General features: G+C 43.7%; 1 protein-coding gene across 1 annotated transcript in view; it reads left to right on the top strand.

The window, feature by feature from the left end:
- Window positions 1-15,532, top strand: part of Mboat1 (membrane bound O-acyltransferase domain containing 1) — a 112,807-nt gene that overhangs the window by 94,732 nt on the left and 2,543 nt on the right. Inside the window, exons 9-12 of the mRNA XM_052157288.1 lie at window positions 2,172-2,275; window positions 6,662-6,726; window positions 9,448-9,580; window positions 12,753-12,904. Of these exons, the coding sequence (XP_052013248.1) occupies window positions 2,172-2,275; window positions 6,662-6,726; window positions 9,448-9,580; window positions 12,753-12,904 (454 nt within the window). The remainder of the gene's footprint in view (window positions 1-2,171; window positions 2,276-6,661; window positions 6,727-9,447; window positions 9,581-12,752; window positions 12,905-15,532) is intronic.

Raw genomic sequence — 15,532 nt, 5'->3', positions numbered from 1 at the left:
TGATATGGCATGCTCTGACACACATACACACACACACACACACACACACACACACACACACACACACAGTCCTTCCCTATAGCGATGGATTGCAACATCTGCGGCTGAGCTGAAAAGTAAACCGGTCCCTGCCTTAGGTGGCTTTCTTCTGGTGTCTTGTGAAAATCTGACTGTTACAGATGATGACCACGGGACACATGCATTCTGTGCACGATCGTTGCTCGGTTCTTTCAGCACTGTGTGGTGAGCATCAAGTTGAAGGACATGGGCTGTCTCCTAGTTGACATTGGTCAGTTCTCGATTTGGTCTCACATATGAACTAAGAGGCTGCGTTTTGGTCATCTGTTTTCTTTTTTTTTTCTCTACTGAGTTTCCCTCTAGAGGGGAGAGGATGCCATGGGGCTCTGTCCTTTTAAATCCTTCCACAAGAAACCAGATAGTTTTCAACTGAAGCCAAGCCTAAGATAAGCATCATTAAATCATCAACTATGCTAAAAATAGAGGAGATAATCATAGAACTGTGTTCTCTCTCTTTCCCTCTCTCGCTTTTTCTCTCTTTTCCTCTCTCCCTTCCTCTTCCTTTCCCCTCTCTCACTCTCTCCCCCTTTCTCTTTCTTCCTCTCTCCAGTTTTGCTGGCATCCATGGTAAGTGCTATACGAGTGCCAGACCACTAAAGCTCAGAGCCACCCTGGAGAAGGCCGCCTCCTGTTGAGTGGCTGTTCTGAAGATGGGCTCCTTTCCAGTAGGTTTGGAAGGCAGTCTGCATTTGGACTTGAACTTTTATGGGATGATCCTCTAAGATCTCCTTCAGATGTAGAACTCTGAAGCACTGTGCCTTAATTACTGTGAGTCACTAATGAGCACTTTCTTGAAGAGCATAATCTAACAGAATTTGGACGACGATGAAGGAGGAAATTAGTCTGTTGGTCTTCATCATAACCGTAGGAGCTTGTCAGGACTCTAGTTGGTTACAAAACACCTCATTAAGGCATTTTGAGGCAAATTGTTCCTCTGGGGACCATTTTCTTGTAGTTTAGTTAAATAAATAAAGATGGAAAAGCGGGGGCTTTCAGAATGATTCTGTGGACAAGATAGCTTGCTATTTTCTTTTCTTTCTTTCTGAGGTAAAATTTTCCTGTGTACTTCAAGCCTTATACTAGCCCAGAATAATCCTCTTGATTCTTCTGACTCTGCCTCCTAAGCTCTGCTACAACACAGCGTGGAGAGTGTTGATCCCTGTGTACTGGTGTGGCGTCCATTGCAGCTGGTTCCCAGTTCCCAACTTGGCTTCTCTACCTTGTTGTGGGTTTAAAAGTTTCCTTAATTGTGTCTTGTGTTAGCCTATCAGCCCCTTCTATGTAACATGTCCAGGATAGGATCCTGTTTTTTTTCCCCTAGTACTGGGTCTCTCCTGCATAGCACAACTACCCTACAACAGCTGAGAGAGTTAATATTGACAAACAACTTGGTGGGGTTTCAAATAACCTTGGGCACACACCTCTGAGCATGCCTGAACTTATTTCCAGGGAGGTTTCACTGAGGTGGGAAGACCCACCCTGAGTGTGAGTGGTACCCCGGTCTGTGGTCCTGGATTGGATAAAGCAGAGAACACGAGCTGAGAGCAGTTATTCCTCTCTCTACCTCCTCACTGAGGATGCTGTGTGACCAGAGGCCTTATACCCCTTCCACTATGCCTTCCCCACTGTGAGCAAAAATTAACTCCTTCTTCCTTAAATTGCCTGGGTCACAACTGTCTTCCATCTTTAGTGATAACTCTTAGCCCTCTGCCACATCTTCTGTTGACTTCTGCATCTAAACAGTTGAGTGTTGTGCCCTCTACTCTTCTTCTAGCATCCTCCCAGTCCTGAATCCTGCTGTCAACATCTTCATCTCATTTCTTCACTCCCCCTGGACGCTCCCCTGTCCATTCGATGCTCCTCCAGTGTTTGTGCCATATAGCAAGCACTCACTTAAAGGCTGTAGAACAAATGAATGAAAACCAAGGTCACAAAACAGCCCACTTCACAATGAGGCCAGATTTTTTTGCATGTTTTCAGGCTCATTTTCCAAGAAACTACAGAATAGGCTTCCAGTGTTGGAACTAGACAAATGTTTGCACTCCTTTAAAGGCCTCTGCCTGGATCCTGATGTTTTGTCTTAAAAACCACAGCGGATGCGGTACACAATGCAGCTGGCTTCGGGTTCAGTGGCATGGATGAGGATGGGAATTCTTGCTGGGATCTACTGTCTAACCTGAACATCTGGAAAATTGAGGTGAGAACATTGTGTGTATAGAACAAACAGCCATAGAGAATAAAGTTGCAGTGAGTGTGGGATCCCCAAAGTCCTTCTTCAGGGTGTCTGGGGAAAACTGTTTCAGGGATGCCAGGCCCCATATTGTCCACTCCATTTGTATTGATCTCTTCCTTCTCTGGAGTATCATCATCTTGTTTTCAGGATACCCACTTCCTTGACGCCACTTGCCATGATTCAAGGAAAAATGACATCACAAATTTGAAAAAGAGCAAGGACAAACCTTTCTCTTGTTTAATTCTTGTTCTACCAACTAGAAAGTGAAAATGTCATTTTCTCTTGTTTGCGTTTGGCTTGGGTTCCAGTTCAGAGTGTAGACCAGAGGATCATGCCTTTAGAATGGAGCATGCCTGGCTATCTGTCTTGTTGTTGTTGTTGTTGTTTTGTTTTTATTGTTTTGGTTTTTGGAAGAAATTTCAAATCATTTGATTTTTGGAGAACTGTCTTAACATGCACCTTTTAGGCCACTAGGGTAGTGGTCTCTTCTCCAGTCTTCTTGGATGACAGTTCTCTTTGTGTCTTTGGAGATAGACATGGCCCCCTCTGGATCCACATCATCTCAGTTTGCTTTGCCTTATTTACACTTGCGTGGACAGGACGACCAGGTCGCAGAGCCTTTCCTCCTGCAGCAGCGGAGGAAGGCTATGATGCTCACCGTGCAGCCACACCCAGGCAGCTGCTCAGGGTGGCTATTAGTTTTTGATTTCCATCTCCACCGAGGCAGACTTGAGAGCAGGAAGCCTGGGGGACTGACCATCCTCCACCCACATTTAGTGGAAAGCTGACCAAAATGAGTCTGAGAAAAAGCTCTGCCTTCCTCTGCCTGAGGCCTTTCGAATTTGGAAGGCCTCCAGAGGGAAGGTGGCCTGCCTTTCAACTATCAAAAAGTTGTAAGGAGTGTGTTAGATTCTCCTCCTCCTCCTCCTTTTCTTCCTCCTCCTCTTCTTCCTCTCCCTTTTCCTCTTCCCCCTCTCTTCCTCTCCTCCTCTTTCTTTTCTTCTCTATCTTGCCCCTTCTCTTTCCTTCTCTCCCTCTTGCTTTTTGCCTCCTTTTCTTCCTCCTTCTTCTCTGTCCCCCATCTCCCCTTCTCCCCCTCCTTCCCCTCTCTGTCACCCCCTTTCTCTCTCCCTCTTCTCCCCCTTTCCCCATCCTTTCTTCTCCTCCCTCTCCTCCTTCACCTCTTCTTCCTGTCCTGTTCTTCCACTGTTACTTCCGAAGGTGACTCTGAAGAGTGAAACAGAAGCACTTTGTACCTGTTGTTCCCTAACCAAATTGCATCATATATTCATTCGATTTAAATTCAAGGTGCTGTTTGATGTCTCAGACTGACCAGATTGCATCAACAGCGCCCCCCCCCCCAGTATGGGGGAAATGCTAATATTTGGATTCTAGTGAATCTGAAGGCTCCTTGTGTCAGAAAACCCTAGCAAGTATGGTTTAAAAGAAATGGCTCAAATTTAGAACTGGTTCTGAGTGAGCAATGACACTTTGCCCCATTACAGCAAACCACTCCTCCACCAGACCATTTCCAGACTGCATAACCACCTGCCCCATTGGAGAAGACTGCATACCTCCCTTTACTATGCAGATGTCAGGCAAGGCCCTGGTATTTAGGAACTTCATTCCCTTGGAAAACTGTCCTTCAGAGCTGACCTGTTGGCTTTTGGCTGCCCATGAAAAAAAATATATATCCTCCACTGTGCATCAAAAATCAGAACTTGCCGGGCGGTGGTGGTGCACACCTGTAATCCCAGCACTCTGGGAGGCAGAGGCAGGCAGATCTCTGAGTTCGAGGCCAGCCTGGTCTACAGAGTGACAGGACAGCCAGGGCTACACAGAGAAACCCTGTCTCGAAAAAACCAAAAATCCAAAAATCAGAACTCTTTCATTATGAGTATGTGCTTGGGGGTCAAAGTTATTCTAAGAGAAGATGAAGATATTAATTTCCACTGTATTTGGTATGGGGCAGGAACAAAGGAGCAACAAGGAAGTCTGATTTTGTTACAGTGCTTCAAGGCCATGTTTAAAGCATCTATTAGTTGTGTAAATAGAAGCAAAACAGATCTAGAAATACCCAATAAATAATAGATTGCCTCACAATCATACATCATCCATTACCTCTTTCCCATTTACCTTCCATCTGTCATGTGTGTATCTGTTTTCCTCTTGTATTTTAGTCTATTATCTATCATTTCTCTAATTATCATCTGTCCAGATCTATTTGCCTGTCTTAGAGTTTCTATTTCTGTGATAAAACTTTATGACCAAAGGAAGCCTGGGGCGGAAATGGTGGATTCCAGCCTACACTTCCCCATCACAGCCCATCACCGAGGGAAGTGGAGGCAGGAACTCAAACAGGGCAGGAACCTGGAGGCAGAAGATGAGGCTGAGGGGGAGCTGCTTCCTGGCTTGGCCACTGGTGACTTTTTCATCCCACTCTCTTATTTATCTCAGGGCCACTTGCCCAGGGGTGGCACTGCTCACAGTGGGCTGGGCCTTCTGACACCAATCATTAATGAAGAAAGTAACTTAAAGACTTACCTACAGATAATCTGTTGGGCATTTTCTCAGTTGAAGACCCTCTTCCCAACTGTCTTAGTCAGGGTTTCTATTCCTGCACAAACATCATGACCAAGAAGCAAGTTGGAGAGGAAAGGGTTTATTGAGCTTACACTTCCATGCTGCTGTTCATCACTAAAGGAAGTCAGGACTGGAACTCAAGCAGGTCGGGAAGCAGGAGCGGACTCAGAGGCCATGGAGGGATGTTTCTTACTGGCTTGCTTCCCCTGGCTTGCTCAGCCTGATCTCTTATAGAACCCAAGACCACCAGCCCAGGGATGGCACCACCCACAAGGGGCCCTCCCCCCTTGATCACAAATTGAGAAAATGCCCCACAGCTGGATCTCATGGAGGCACTTCCCCAACTGAAGCTCCTTCCTCTGTGATAACTCCAGCCTGTGTCACGTTGACACACAAAACCAGCCAGTATACCAAATAACACACACTGCCTATGTACATCATCCACTGTAAGCTATTGTCCATCATCTCTCTTGTCATTTGTTGTCTAACCAGTCTGTGTCCTCTATCATCTGTCTGTCATCTGTATTACGTATCTAACATCTGTCAGACCATCTTCCGTCTCTTCTCATTCTATTGCTCTACATTCTCCTTCCTTCCTTCCTTCCTTCCTCCTTCCTTCCTTCCTTCCTTCCTTCCTTCCTTCCTTCCTTCCTTCCTCCTTCCTTTCTTCCTTCCTCTTTCCTTCCTTCCTTCCTTCCTTCCTTCCTTCCTTCCTTCCTCCTTCCTTCCTTCCTTCCTTTCTCCTTCCTTCCTCCTTCCTTCCTTCCTTCCTTCCTTCCTTTCTCCTTCCTTCCTCCTTCCTTCCTTCCTTCCTCCTTCCTTCCCCCTTCCTTCCTTCCTTCCTTCCCCCTTCCTTCCTCCTTCCTTCCTTCCTTCCTTCCTCCTTCCTTCCTTCCTCCTTCCTTCCTTCCTTCCTTCCTTCCTTCCTTCCTTCCTTCCTCCTTCCTTCCTTCCTTCCTTCTTCTCTCACATGTTAATCTCTCCCCTCCCTTCCCTCCCTTCCCTCCCCTCCCTTCCCTCCTGCCTCTTCCTCCCCTCCCTCGCCTGCTTCCCCTCCCTCCCCTCCCACTGTAAACAGGGTTTCTTATGGCTGAAAGGTTTTCCAGGGGAAAAGCTACCCTTCTTGTTACCCTTTGAACGAGAAAGCACAGTTCATGGCTTATTTGGAGCTGCCTTCTTTTGGCAGTTGACTGACTTACCCTGTTTCCCAATGGGTGATACTTCTTTATTTTCTTTTCTGTATTGTGATCCCTTCATGCATGAAGGCTCTTACTATTCCAGGCAAAATTGGATGCAGTTGGGACTGTGCCGCTATTTATAGAAATGACTGTAAAAGGCTGACCTAGTTTGCACATGGTTACATAGTACAAAGATAACAGTTTCGTGTAACTCGGCCCGAAAGCCCTACAATCAGATAATTGAACTTTCCGTATGGTAAATCCCATTTTAGAGTAGTTTTAAGTCGTTTGACTTCATTTTTTAGGAAATGAGAGTGGGAGGGGATGGACAGAACTCCTCTTCAGTTTCACTCTAAAGTAAAAATAAGTTCTAAGCAGACTCAAGTTTCCAAGTCAAAGTTTAACTGCTAAGCACATCTTATAAATGCCAGAAAATGTTACTGTCTGTGGTGGAACAGCTGATTGACAGAACTCTGAGTAATCACACTTGGAATCCACATCAGCTCCAAGCAAGGGAGGTCTGGGCAGGACTTTCCGGTTGCTTGGGTATTTTTAAAGCTAATGATAGGTGTTATTTTCTTGTTTATAGACTGCCACGAGTTTCAAAATGTACTTGGAAAACTGGAATATTCAGACATCTACATGGCTGAAATGGTAAGGGACACAAGAAGTTCGTGAGTGCTCTTGGCAGGGGTGTGCTTAGAGGCTTCTGAGGTGGGCAGCAGCTGCCGGCCAGTCATGCAGCGGCTGACCAGATTGCTGTATAATGCTTTGACATTAATGCGCATATCTTATAAATAAAAGAAGTAGGCACAGTGGCTTGAGAAGATCCCTGTCTGAACCCCTGTGCCCCATCACTCCACTCCACACACTTGTTTACTTCTGGTGACAACCCTGTGAGACGCCATTAGTTTTATTACCCCATTTAGTAGCTGTGGCAAGTGAAAGAGATGGTTTACATGGCGGGCCAAAGCCACAGATCTTTGAGTGACAGACACAGAGTCAATAGTCTGTTCTAAGAACCAGGCCTTTGGCCTCTCTGCTGTATGGCCTGATACCCAGCAGAGCATAGTTTTTAAATATTAGGAAGTCAGGGTGATGTCAAATCCCCAATGAGGGTTGGTACTGTTCCCAGGACTGAGAGCCTTGCGGTACCCCACAACCTGCATTTGTATTAACGTCTTTCTGACCTGTTTCTATATGTTACAAATTTAGAAGCATTACTTGTTGGGGGAACTCTGAATATACTATCTTTGGAACACCAAATCCCAACTAGTGAATATCCCAGAAGTCAGTACAGACAGAGGATGAAAATATTGAGTTTTGGCTTTGATGAGCAGTTCTTCCACAGATCAAAACACTGAAGCAGAGCTGAGGAGATGGTTTGGGATTAAGTGTGTTCTGTTCTCACAGAGAACCCAAGTTCAGTTCCTATTACCTCCGTCGGGTGTCTCACAACCACCTGTAACTCCAGGGGTCCACTGTTTTCTTCTGGTCTCCAAGACATGTTCACTCATGTATACAAACCCCACACAAACACAAAATAATCTTTCAAACTATCTTAAAACAATTTTTTATTTAAAACTTTATTTTAAAAATAAGAAAAAAATATTTAAAACAAATACATCTTTTAAACTATTGAAGCAAAGGAGGTACAATATAGCAATTCTTCAAATAAAGCTCGTGTGATGCTGTCTGAAGACTGCCTGTTTCTGCAGTTTATAAATTCTGATATGAACATGATTGTTTTTAATTAAAATTGCAAGCAATTTTAACACCAGCATTTATTTCTTTATGCTGAGTAGTTCCAACATGCCTGAGTCATACAGTCTCCATTAGGAGTATACAGCCCAAGATGATTAAGAATGAAAAATATTATAGATAAAAGTTGTCACTCATGCAAAATGATGCAAAGAAATTTTTAAAATTCATGTGCCTAGTCATGTTAAAAAAATCTTACTGAGAATAGTATTCTAATCCTGTATTTTAAATGTCAGCTATATTTCTTTTTCTTTAATGAATAGGGAGATAGACCCCAGAATCTGAATATATATCGGTTGTGGTAGCACATGCCTTTGATCCCAGACTCAGAAGGCAGAGTCAGGCAGATCTTTGATTTTTGAGGCTAGCCTAGTCTACAGGACTAGCTCCAGGATAGCCAGGGCTACACAGAGAAACCCTGTCTTAAAATGACAACATTAACAACAATAATAGCAGTAATAATTATTATTATTATAATTTTAAAAATCAGTTACTTTTGAACCATCGGTGATGAACCCATGGTAATTGCTTGACTTTTCTGTTTCACTTTCTATTAGATCCCTGTTACTTTTTGCAGTGTATAGTGGCCACCTTTGACTGCAACTGGCAATGCATAGACTTGAGTTTTAGAGAGAAAGCCCCTGTCACTTCCTGTCGGTTATTTCAATCAATAAGAGCCAATGATCAGCTAACTTTTCTGGCTTCTCGAAATGTAGTTCCCATGTTGTGCATCTTATCTTTGAAACATGAAGAGGCAAATGTCCCCATATCTGAAGCCTTTGAACACCAACATGATGTCCTCCATGGAAAACTCCACCTCTGACCTCCCATGACAGATGGCAGTCAGAACATCCATGCGACAGCATTGGATGAAGCTGCATTCCAGCTGTGTATGGAAGGTGTTCACGAAATACAAATGAGCTCTGTGCTCTAGACTTGGGTCTCATCCCCAAGATAACTCATGCATATACAAACACTATTTGAAAAGAAAGTCTGAAATTGAGAAGGCTTATCTCAGGCACTTGGGGTAAAGGCTGCTCAGTGTCTGTCTTGGTCATTTAAAACTGATGGGCTTTGAGCAGGACCTCTAATGGGCACACTCATTTCTCCCTGGAGTTCCAAGATGAAAATGTTGATTTATCCGATGGCATAAGGACCTGTTGGAAAGATGAATTGATGTTGGCTAAATGAATATAATTTCCAAAGATCCTTATCTGGAGTCCAGGTGTTTTAATGACATTGACACTCATATCAGTACCCTTAGTGGATGTGCCCTTTGGTAGACCCTGCTTCTGTAATGCCGGAATTTGTGTTGAGTTGAAAGAGACCACCCGGACCTTTGTGATAATAGCACACTAGATAAGGTCCAGACCGTTCAGTCTGATAAGGTTATGATTTATAGTGGAGCCAGGAAGTGCGTGTTGGATAGCACTCAAAGATGCCAAAAAAGCACAGGTTGCCTGACTGTCATTGCAAGCTCCTGCTAAGAGTCAGGCATGCATCTTTCAGAATGCATCTAAGGTCTTCCACGTGGTCTGCCCCGAAGGGATACAGGTGACCCTGGATTGTGCAGTATTTTCACCAGGGGTTTGCTGGCCCTTCCTCTCTTCACAGTGTGTGCTATGAGCGGGTTCCCTGGTACCCGACTGTGGTCACCTTCTTCCTGTCTGCTCTCTGGCACGGTGTCTACCCTGGATACTACTTTACATTCTTAACTGGAGTCCCCGTCACATTGGCAGCTAGAGCGGTAAGCTTCCTTCAGGTGTTGGTTCTCTCTAGCAACTTGTGATGTGTGTGTGTGTGTGTGTGTGTGTGATGGTTGTTGTTGCTCTGGTAAGTGGGAGCTGTGGGGGTGTTGGAATGACTTTTTGATGCTGAGTGAAAACTTCTTCCCTGAATACTACTTTTGTTTTCTTGGAATAGTGTTTGGGAAAAAAAATCAAATAATATGTAAAAAGTTGTCTTATTTGCAAAAGTACTTCTACGTATAGGGACTTGTCTTTGTAAAAGGGGTTAACTGATTCACTTGCAGAGAGTAAAGCAGTAAGAATTTTATGAGCAACAAATTACTCCCTTGAGAAATGGAGACACTTGTAATCATTACAGACAGAATGTGCATGTAAAGATGATCATGTTTATTAATTAGTGCAGGCTCTATCAAACTTCAGTTCACTTATACCCTGCTTAATACCTCACATCATGATGCTAAATCGAGGAGTAATTCACCATAGCTCTGGCAGTTGGTAAGGTAGCAGCCCCAGGAACTGAGTCTGCTGGCGACGGATCCACCATCATCTGTCTGATCCAATCAAAGCATAAAACTATTTTGTGCTAAGTACAGACTTCTGTACTTGATTTAATTTTGTTCTTTGATCACGATGATGGTCTTTCTTATTTCAGATCCCAAAAGGTTTCAATGACATTAGTTGTGTTATATACAAATCTTGCTATTTATTCCTTTTGTGTGAGGTATGTGTATGGTGTGGTGCGGGTTGGTGAGTGTGTAGATGTACTTGTGTGTGTGTGTGCGTGTGCGTGCATGCGTGTGTGTGTGTGTGTGTGTGTGTGTGTGTGTGTGTGTGTGTGGTGTGTGTGTGTAAGTGTAAGAGAAGACAGCCTTGGATACCATTTCTCAGGCAACACCCACTATTTTTTCCTTTTGAGGCTAATCTCTCATTGGCCTGGAACTCAAAAGCAGGCTAGGGCCGGCTGCTAACAAGCTTTAAAGAGCTGCCTGTTTCCACTTTCCTGGTGCCAGCACAAAAGTGGATGTCACTATGCCTGGCTTTTTTTGCTGACTTTTTTTTCAAAGTGGGTTCTGGGTATTCAGTTCACAGATGGATTATCTTCCAAACTCTTGCTATTTACCAATCCTTCAGTGCACTTCTCTATGAATATTCCAGCAGGCCTGCCACATGCCAGTCAGTGTAGGCATCCAGACATCACAGTGGATAAGTCAAGAGCTCTCCCCTGAAGGGTCTTCTTCTGCTTAGATGAAGTAGATCAGATTCTACCTATGAACGAGGTAGAAAGTTGCTATTCAGGCTAATTTAAAAAATTCAAAAAAAAATTAAATAAATATTTGAACATGAGAAGAAGGAAAGAGCTTTTATTTGTTCTTCTTATATGTACCAACTTGGATTCTGAAACAAAACTAAAGAACAGATTGTCAGAACAAACTAAGAAATAAAGGTCAGCGCTTTGCTCTGTTGATGTATTCAGTGTATCATTCCTTAAAATATCTATACCCCAGTGGCCTCTACTGGCACAGGCTTTGATTTATGTAGATCTGTCTATTGCAGCCTTGGAAACAGTTTCTCAGAAGGAAGTTAGCAAAAGAGTGGAAAGAGAGGGATTGATGGAGCAGAATTTCCGTTTTTTCCTAGCAAGAGAATAAACTTAGCAGTCATGAAAGTCTTGGCTTCTGGAGGTCAGCTCCTTAGCTATTAAAGTTTTATAGCTGTTGCCCAGCATTTCTGAATGGATGGAACCCAGTCTATTCTTGAGGAGCTGAGAACAGATAAAAAGGATCATTGTTGTTGTTGGCGAGGGGGCAAGGGGCTGTTTTGGTTTATTGTTATCATGAGTCAGAATCTCATGTAGCTCAGGATATCCCAGATCCAAAAATGTATTCAAAACATATATTCAAAAAGGTGTGTATCCAAATCATGTATGTATCAAAAATATGTATCTAAAATGGCTCTGAGCTTCTGATCCTCACGCCTCCACTGCTGGACCACTGGAACGCTGGAATCAGAGGCCTATGCCTTGTGCCTGGTTTTAAGAGGTACTGGGGACTGATCCCAGAGTTTTGTGTGCCATGGACAAGTACCTACCAACTAGACACATCCTGTCTTAGAGTTTCATTGGTGTGAAAAGACACCTTGACTAAGACAACTCTTATAAAGAACAACATTTAATTGGGGCTATCATACAGTTTCAGAGGTTCAATCCATTATAATCATAGCAGGAAGGCTGGCAGCATCCAGGTAGGCAGACATGGCTCTGGAGGAGCTGAGACGTCTACATCTTGTTCTGAAGGCAAGCAAGAGACTGGCAAAGCCTACTCTCACAGTGACAGACTTCTTCCAACAAGGCCACATCTACTTCAACAAGGCCACACCCACTTCAACAAGGCCACACCTACTTCAACAAGGCCACACCTCTTAATCATAACACTCCCTGGGCCAAGCATATTCTAACTACTACACATCCCTAGCCTGAGAAAGGTTTTTGCTTTGCTAGGCAGAGCTGGTGGTTTGCTAGAAGACTCAACACACATGATCTGTGTAAAGCATTAGCATGGATATGGTGCATAGCAAGCACCCAGTAAATAGCAGTTGCTTTTAGTTGTGGTGACAACTGTTAGTGTCAACTGTCACTTGTGCTACTATCTCCATTGAAATGGGGCAGAGTACAGAGACTTACCAGTAAGAGTATGCACCACAAAACTGTAGCAGCATAACAAGGGCCTGGCAGACAAGCTAAGTCTCCCACAATTAACATAAATTACATTGAAGATTAATATTCATGAGCATGGCAAATTGTCTATAACAGATTACACCAAAAAAATCTCAAATAGGCTAAAGAAATACTCTAGTGCCATTAAGAATATAAATGTAGATATATGTAAATTGAAAAGGTTTTGGAAGGCTCTCTGGCATGTTCTTAAACTTTTTTGCAGGGGGAGAGAAATGGTTAAAAAGGATATCATATAGTACTTATGGGTACATATATGTATATTACATATATATGTAATAAGAAAAGGTTTAGAGGGGTTTTTTGGTTGAAAATAGAACTCAAAGTGTTGGCCATGCTGTTCAGCCTGCATTCTTCCCTTTGGTTTTATGTCTTGTGACTGAATGGAAGTTATTTCAGTTCTTACTCCAGCCTCCTGCTTCTGCCTTCCTGCTTTGCAGGTGAGGAACAACTACAGACACCACTTCCTTTCCTCCAAAGCTCGAAAGATGGCCTATGACATGGTGACCTGGGCTGTCACTCAGCTGGCTGTCTCGTACACGGCAGCGCCCTTTGTCCTGTTGGCAGTCGAGCCAACCATCAGTTTATACAAGTAAGTCTCCTTTGTCCTCAGCTGTTGCCTCACTCAGCTTTCTTTGACTTGTGAATTGGTCAACGGAACCAGCATACTAAGGGCTGTTATGCTAAGGACTGTTAAATGCCGCTTGACTCTGGAAGTGCCCATTGAAGCTTTAAGAGGAAATGACTGTCCCAAAGACGCCAACACGTGAGTGCCAGTATCTGTGATGATGCTTTGCAAACAATGTTTCCAGCATGTGATGGGCTCTGGTAGTGCATTTGGAAGGGATAGATACAGAACGCAAACACGGAGGACTCTCTGGACAAGGTAATGAACATACACCTATTATCCCAGCACTGGGGAAGTAGAGGCAGGAGGAGCTTGAGCTTGAGACCATCTATTCTTCCAGCCATATTTTGGCTAGGCGTGGTGGCCAGAAAGCCCGAGTGATCATTCTGATTCTGCCCCTGCGTCCTTCCCCTGGCCCCAAACCCTCAGCACTCAGAATACAGGCACATATGGCCACGCCCACATGCCCAGATTTTTTTTTTATTATGTTTGCTGGGGAATCTAAGCTCACATCCTCATTCTTATACACCCAACCTTCTCTCCAGCTCTGACTCACTCTTAAGAGAGCCATTCAATCTAACAAAAGGAAATTCAAATGCCACAGCCATTTACAGAAGGTGACTGTGGCTGTCTTGTAGATCTGTAGCTTATTTGGGGATAAGTTTAGTGGCCAGCAGTGAAGCGGCGAAGGTCGGCTATATTCAAGTGTCTCTATCTTTCACATTTACATTTCTGATATGGTCTGTGTGAGAAAACCAAACGTTATAAAAGGGGAAGAAAAAGAAATCTATGAAATCATTTGTAAAGAAAAACCCAATACCCATCCACTCACTTATTTTTAAGCATTGTTCTTTTAAATTCAATATGTGAAGATGTCCCAGGTTAGCTCAGTCAATAAAGCACTTGGCTTGCAAGCTCAGGACCTGAGTTTGACCCAAGTTTTGACCCGAGGACTCACCTAAGAAGCCAGATGTGGCAGTACTGTAATCCCAGTGCTGGAGAGGCAGAGACAGCAGGACCCCTGGTGCTTGCTGCCTAGCCAGCCCAGCCTGGTTGGAGAGGGCCAGGCCAACCAATGAAAGACTCTGTCTCGGAGAAAACAGTGTTTTTGAACAACAGCTGAGCTCTGTCTTCCACACACAGATGCACACATACACATCAAACAAAGCAAGCACATGCACACATTTTTAAAAGAAGATGGTTAGAATTTGTAGCTTTTGTAGATAACCAGCTCTTTGAGAACAGATACTGTTTATATCTAGAGTCCCGAAGTCAGTATTGAGTATGCTCCATGGATGGTAGCCAACTTGAGACTTTCTATAATAGAAAGATGGAACATTCCATAAGGTTTTAGAGGGGATATGGACTGTCAGGAAAGGTCACTATACCTTAGTAGGACACTGCAGTTTGCTTTTCTTGATTGTGTACTGGGATTTAATTTAACATAATGGCCACATGTCCCATGGGAAATGAGCCAAAGTAAAAGAACAAAGAATCTCAGGTGTGTTCACCTAAGAGTGGGAATTTACTGTAGCTTGACTCTAACCTCTGAGAATCCAGTCAATGCCCAGGATTTTCCTTAAGAGGCCTCCTCTCACCACAGTGTTCTTTATTCACTTAAGTTAGACAGTCGGTCACTACTTCTTTGCTATTCAAATAGCAGTTCATCATACACGGTTGACCCTCTGATACATGAGCTGAGAATATTTTTAAGACCCCGTGGTATCTGCATTGATGTCTCTCATGACTTTCCTTGAACGACATAAACATCTGCTCCCCAGATAGAAAAGAAGTTGACAGATCAAAGAAAGACCCTCAAGTCCAGATGGGGAGAAAATGAATTTATCGGGGTTATTTACCAAACCATCAATGATGTGCATGCTGGCTTTACCACTGAAAAGCAAAACCCCCTTCAGTTTTGTGCAGCTTATATAATCCATGCATGGAGGGTTGATTGGAATCTCAGGGAAGCATCATGTGACACCCACTTCCTCTGCAGGAAGGATAGAAACAGCCCCGTTATCCTTCCCATAGTTTTGTTTTCTCTTATATAATTCAGTTTATTCGTCACTATGGTCCAGGGTCTTCTGTGGGTTATTTCAGTCATACTGCTTGAAGATGGAGCTGCTCCTGTCAAGTCCAGAGGAAACTGGTTCTATGGTGGAACATGTATGGAGCTTCCGTTTTGCTATTTTTTTTTCTGGAGCCATGTACAGTATATTTGGTTTTCTAAGTATACCACAAGATGGTTAAAAGCATAGGAAAGGCTTCTGTAGACTATATGCAAGCATTGCACCATTTTATAAGGACATGGAGTGTCTAGAGATTCGGCATGAGCAGAGGTCCTGGGACTGGTTCCCTTGTGGGTACCAAAGGACCACCGTGCCTTTCCTGTTGCTGCTCTCCCAGGGGGCTGCCTAACTAAGTGAGTAAAGAACACTGTGACAAAAGGAGGCCCCTTAAAAAGGAGGCTTGTTCTCCCAGGGTGCGGACTCAGGCTCTTTTGGAAATGCCAGTTTAGTACTTATTTTTTTCAGTGCTAAGAATTAAAGACAGGCTCCACGCCTGATAGCATCCACTCTGCCCCTCAGC

This window comes from Apodemus sylvaticus, chromosome 14 (assembly GCF_947179515.1).
Source record: "Apodemus sylvaticus chromosome 14, mApoSyl1.1, whole genome shotgun sequence".
Lineage (NCBI taxonomy): Eukaryota > Metazoa > Chordata > Mammalia > Rodentia > Muridae > Apodemus > Apodemus sylvaticus.
Note: the sequence above shows the minus strand (reverse complement) of the source record. Positions and strands in the feature narration are given on the sequence as shown.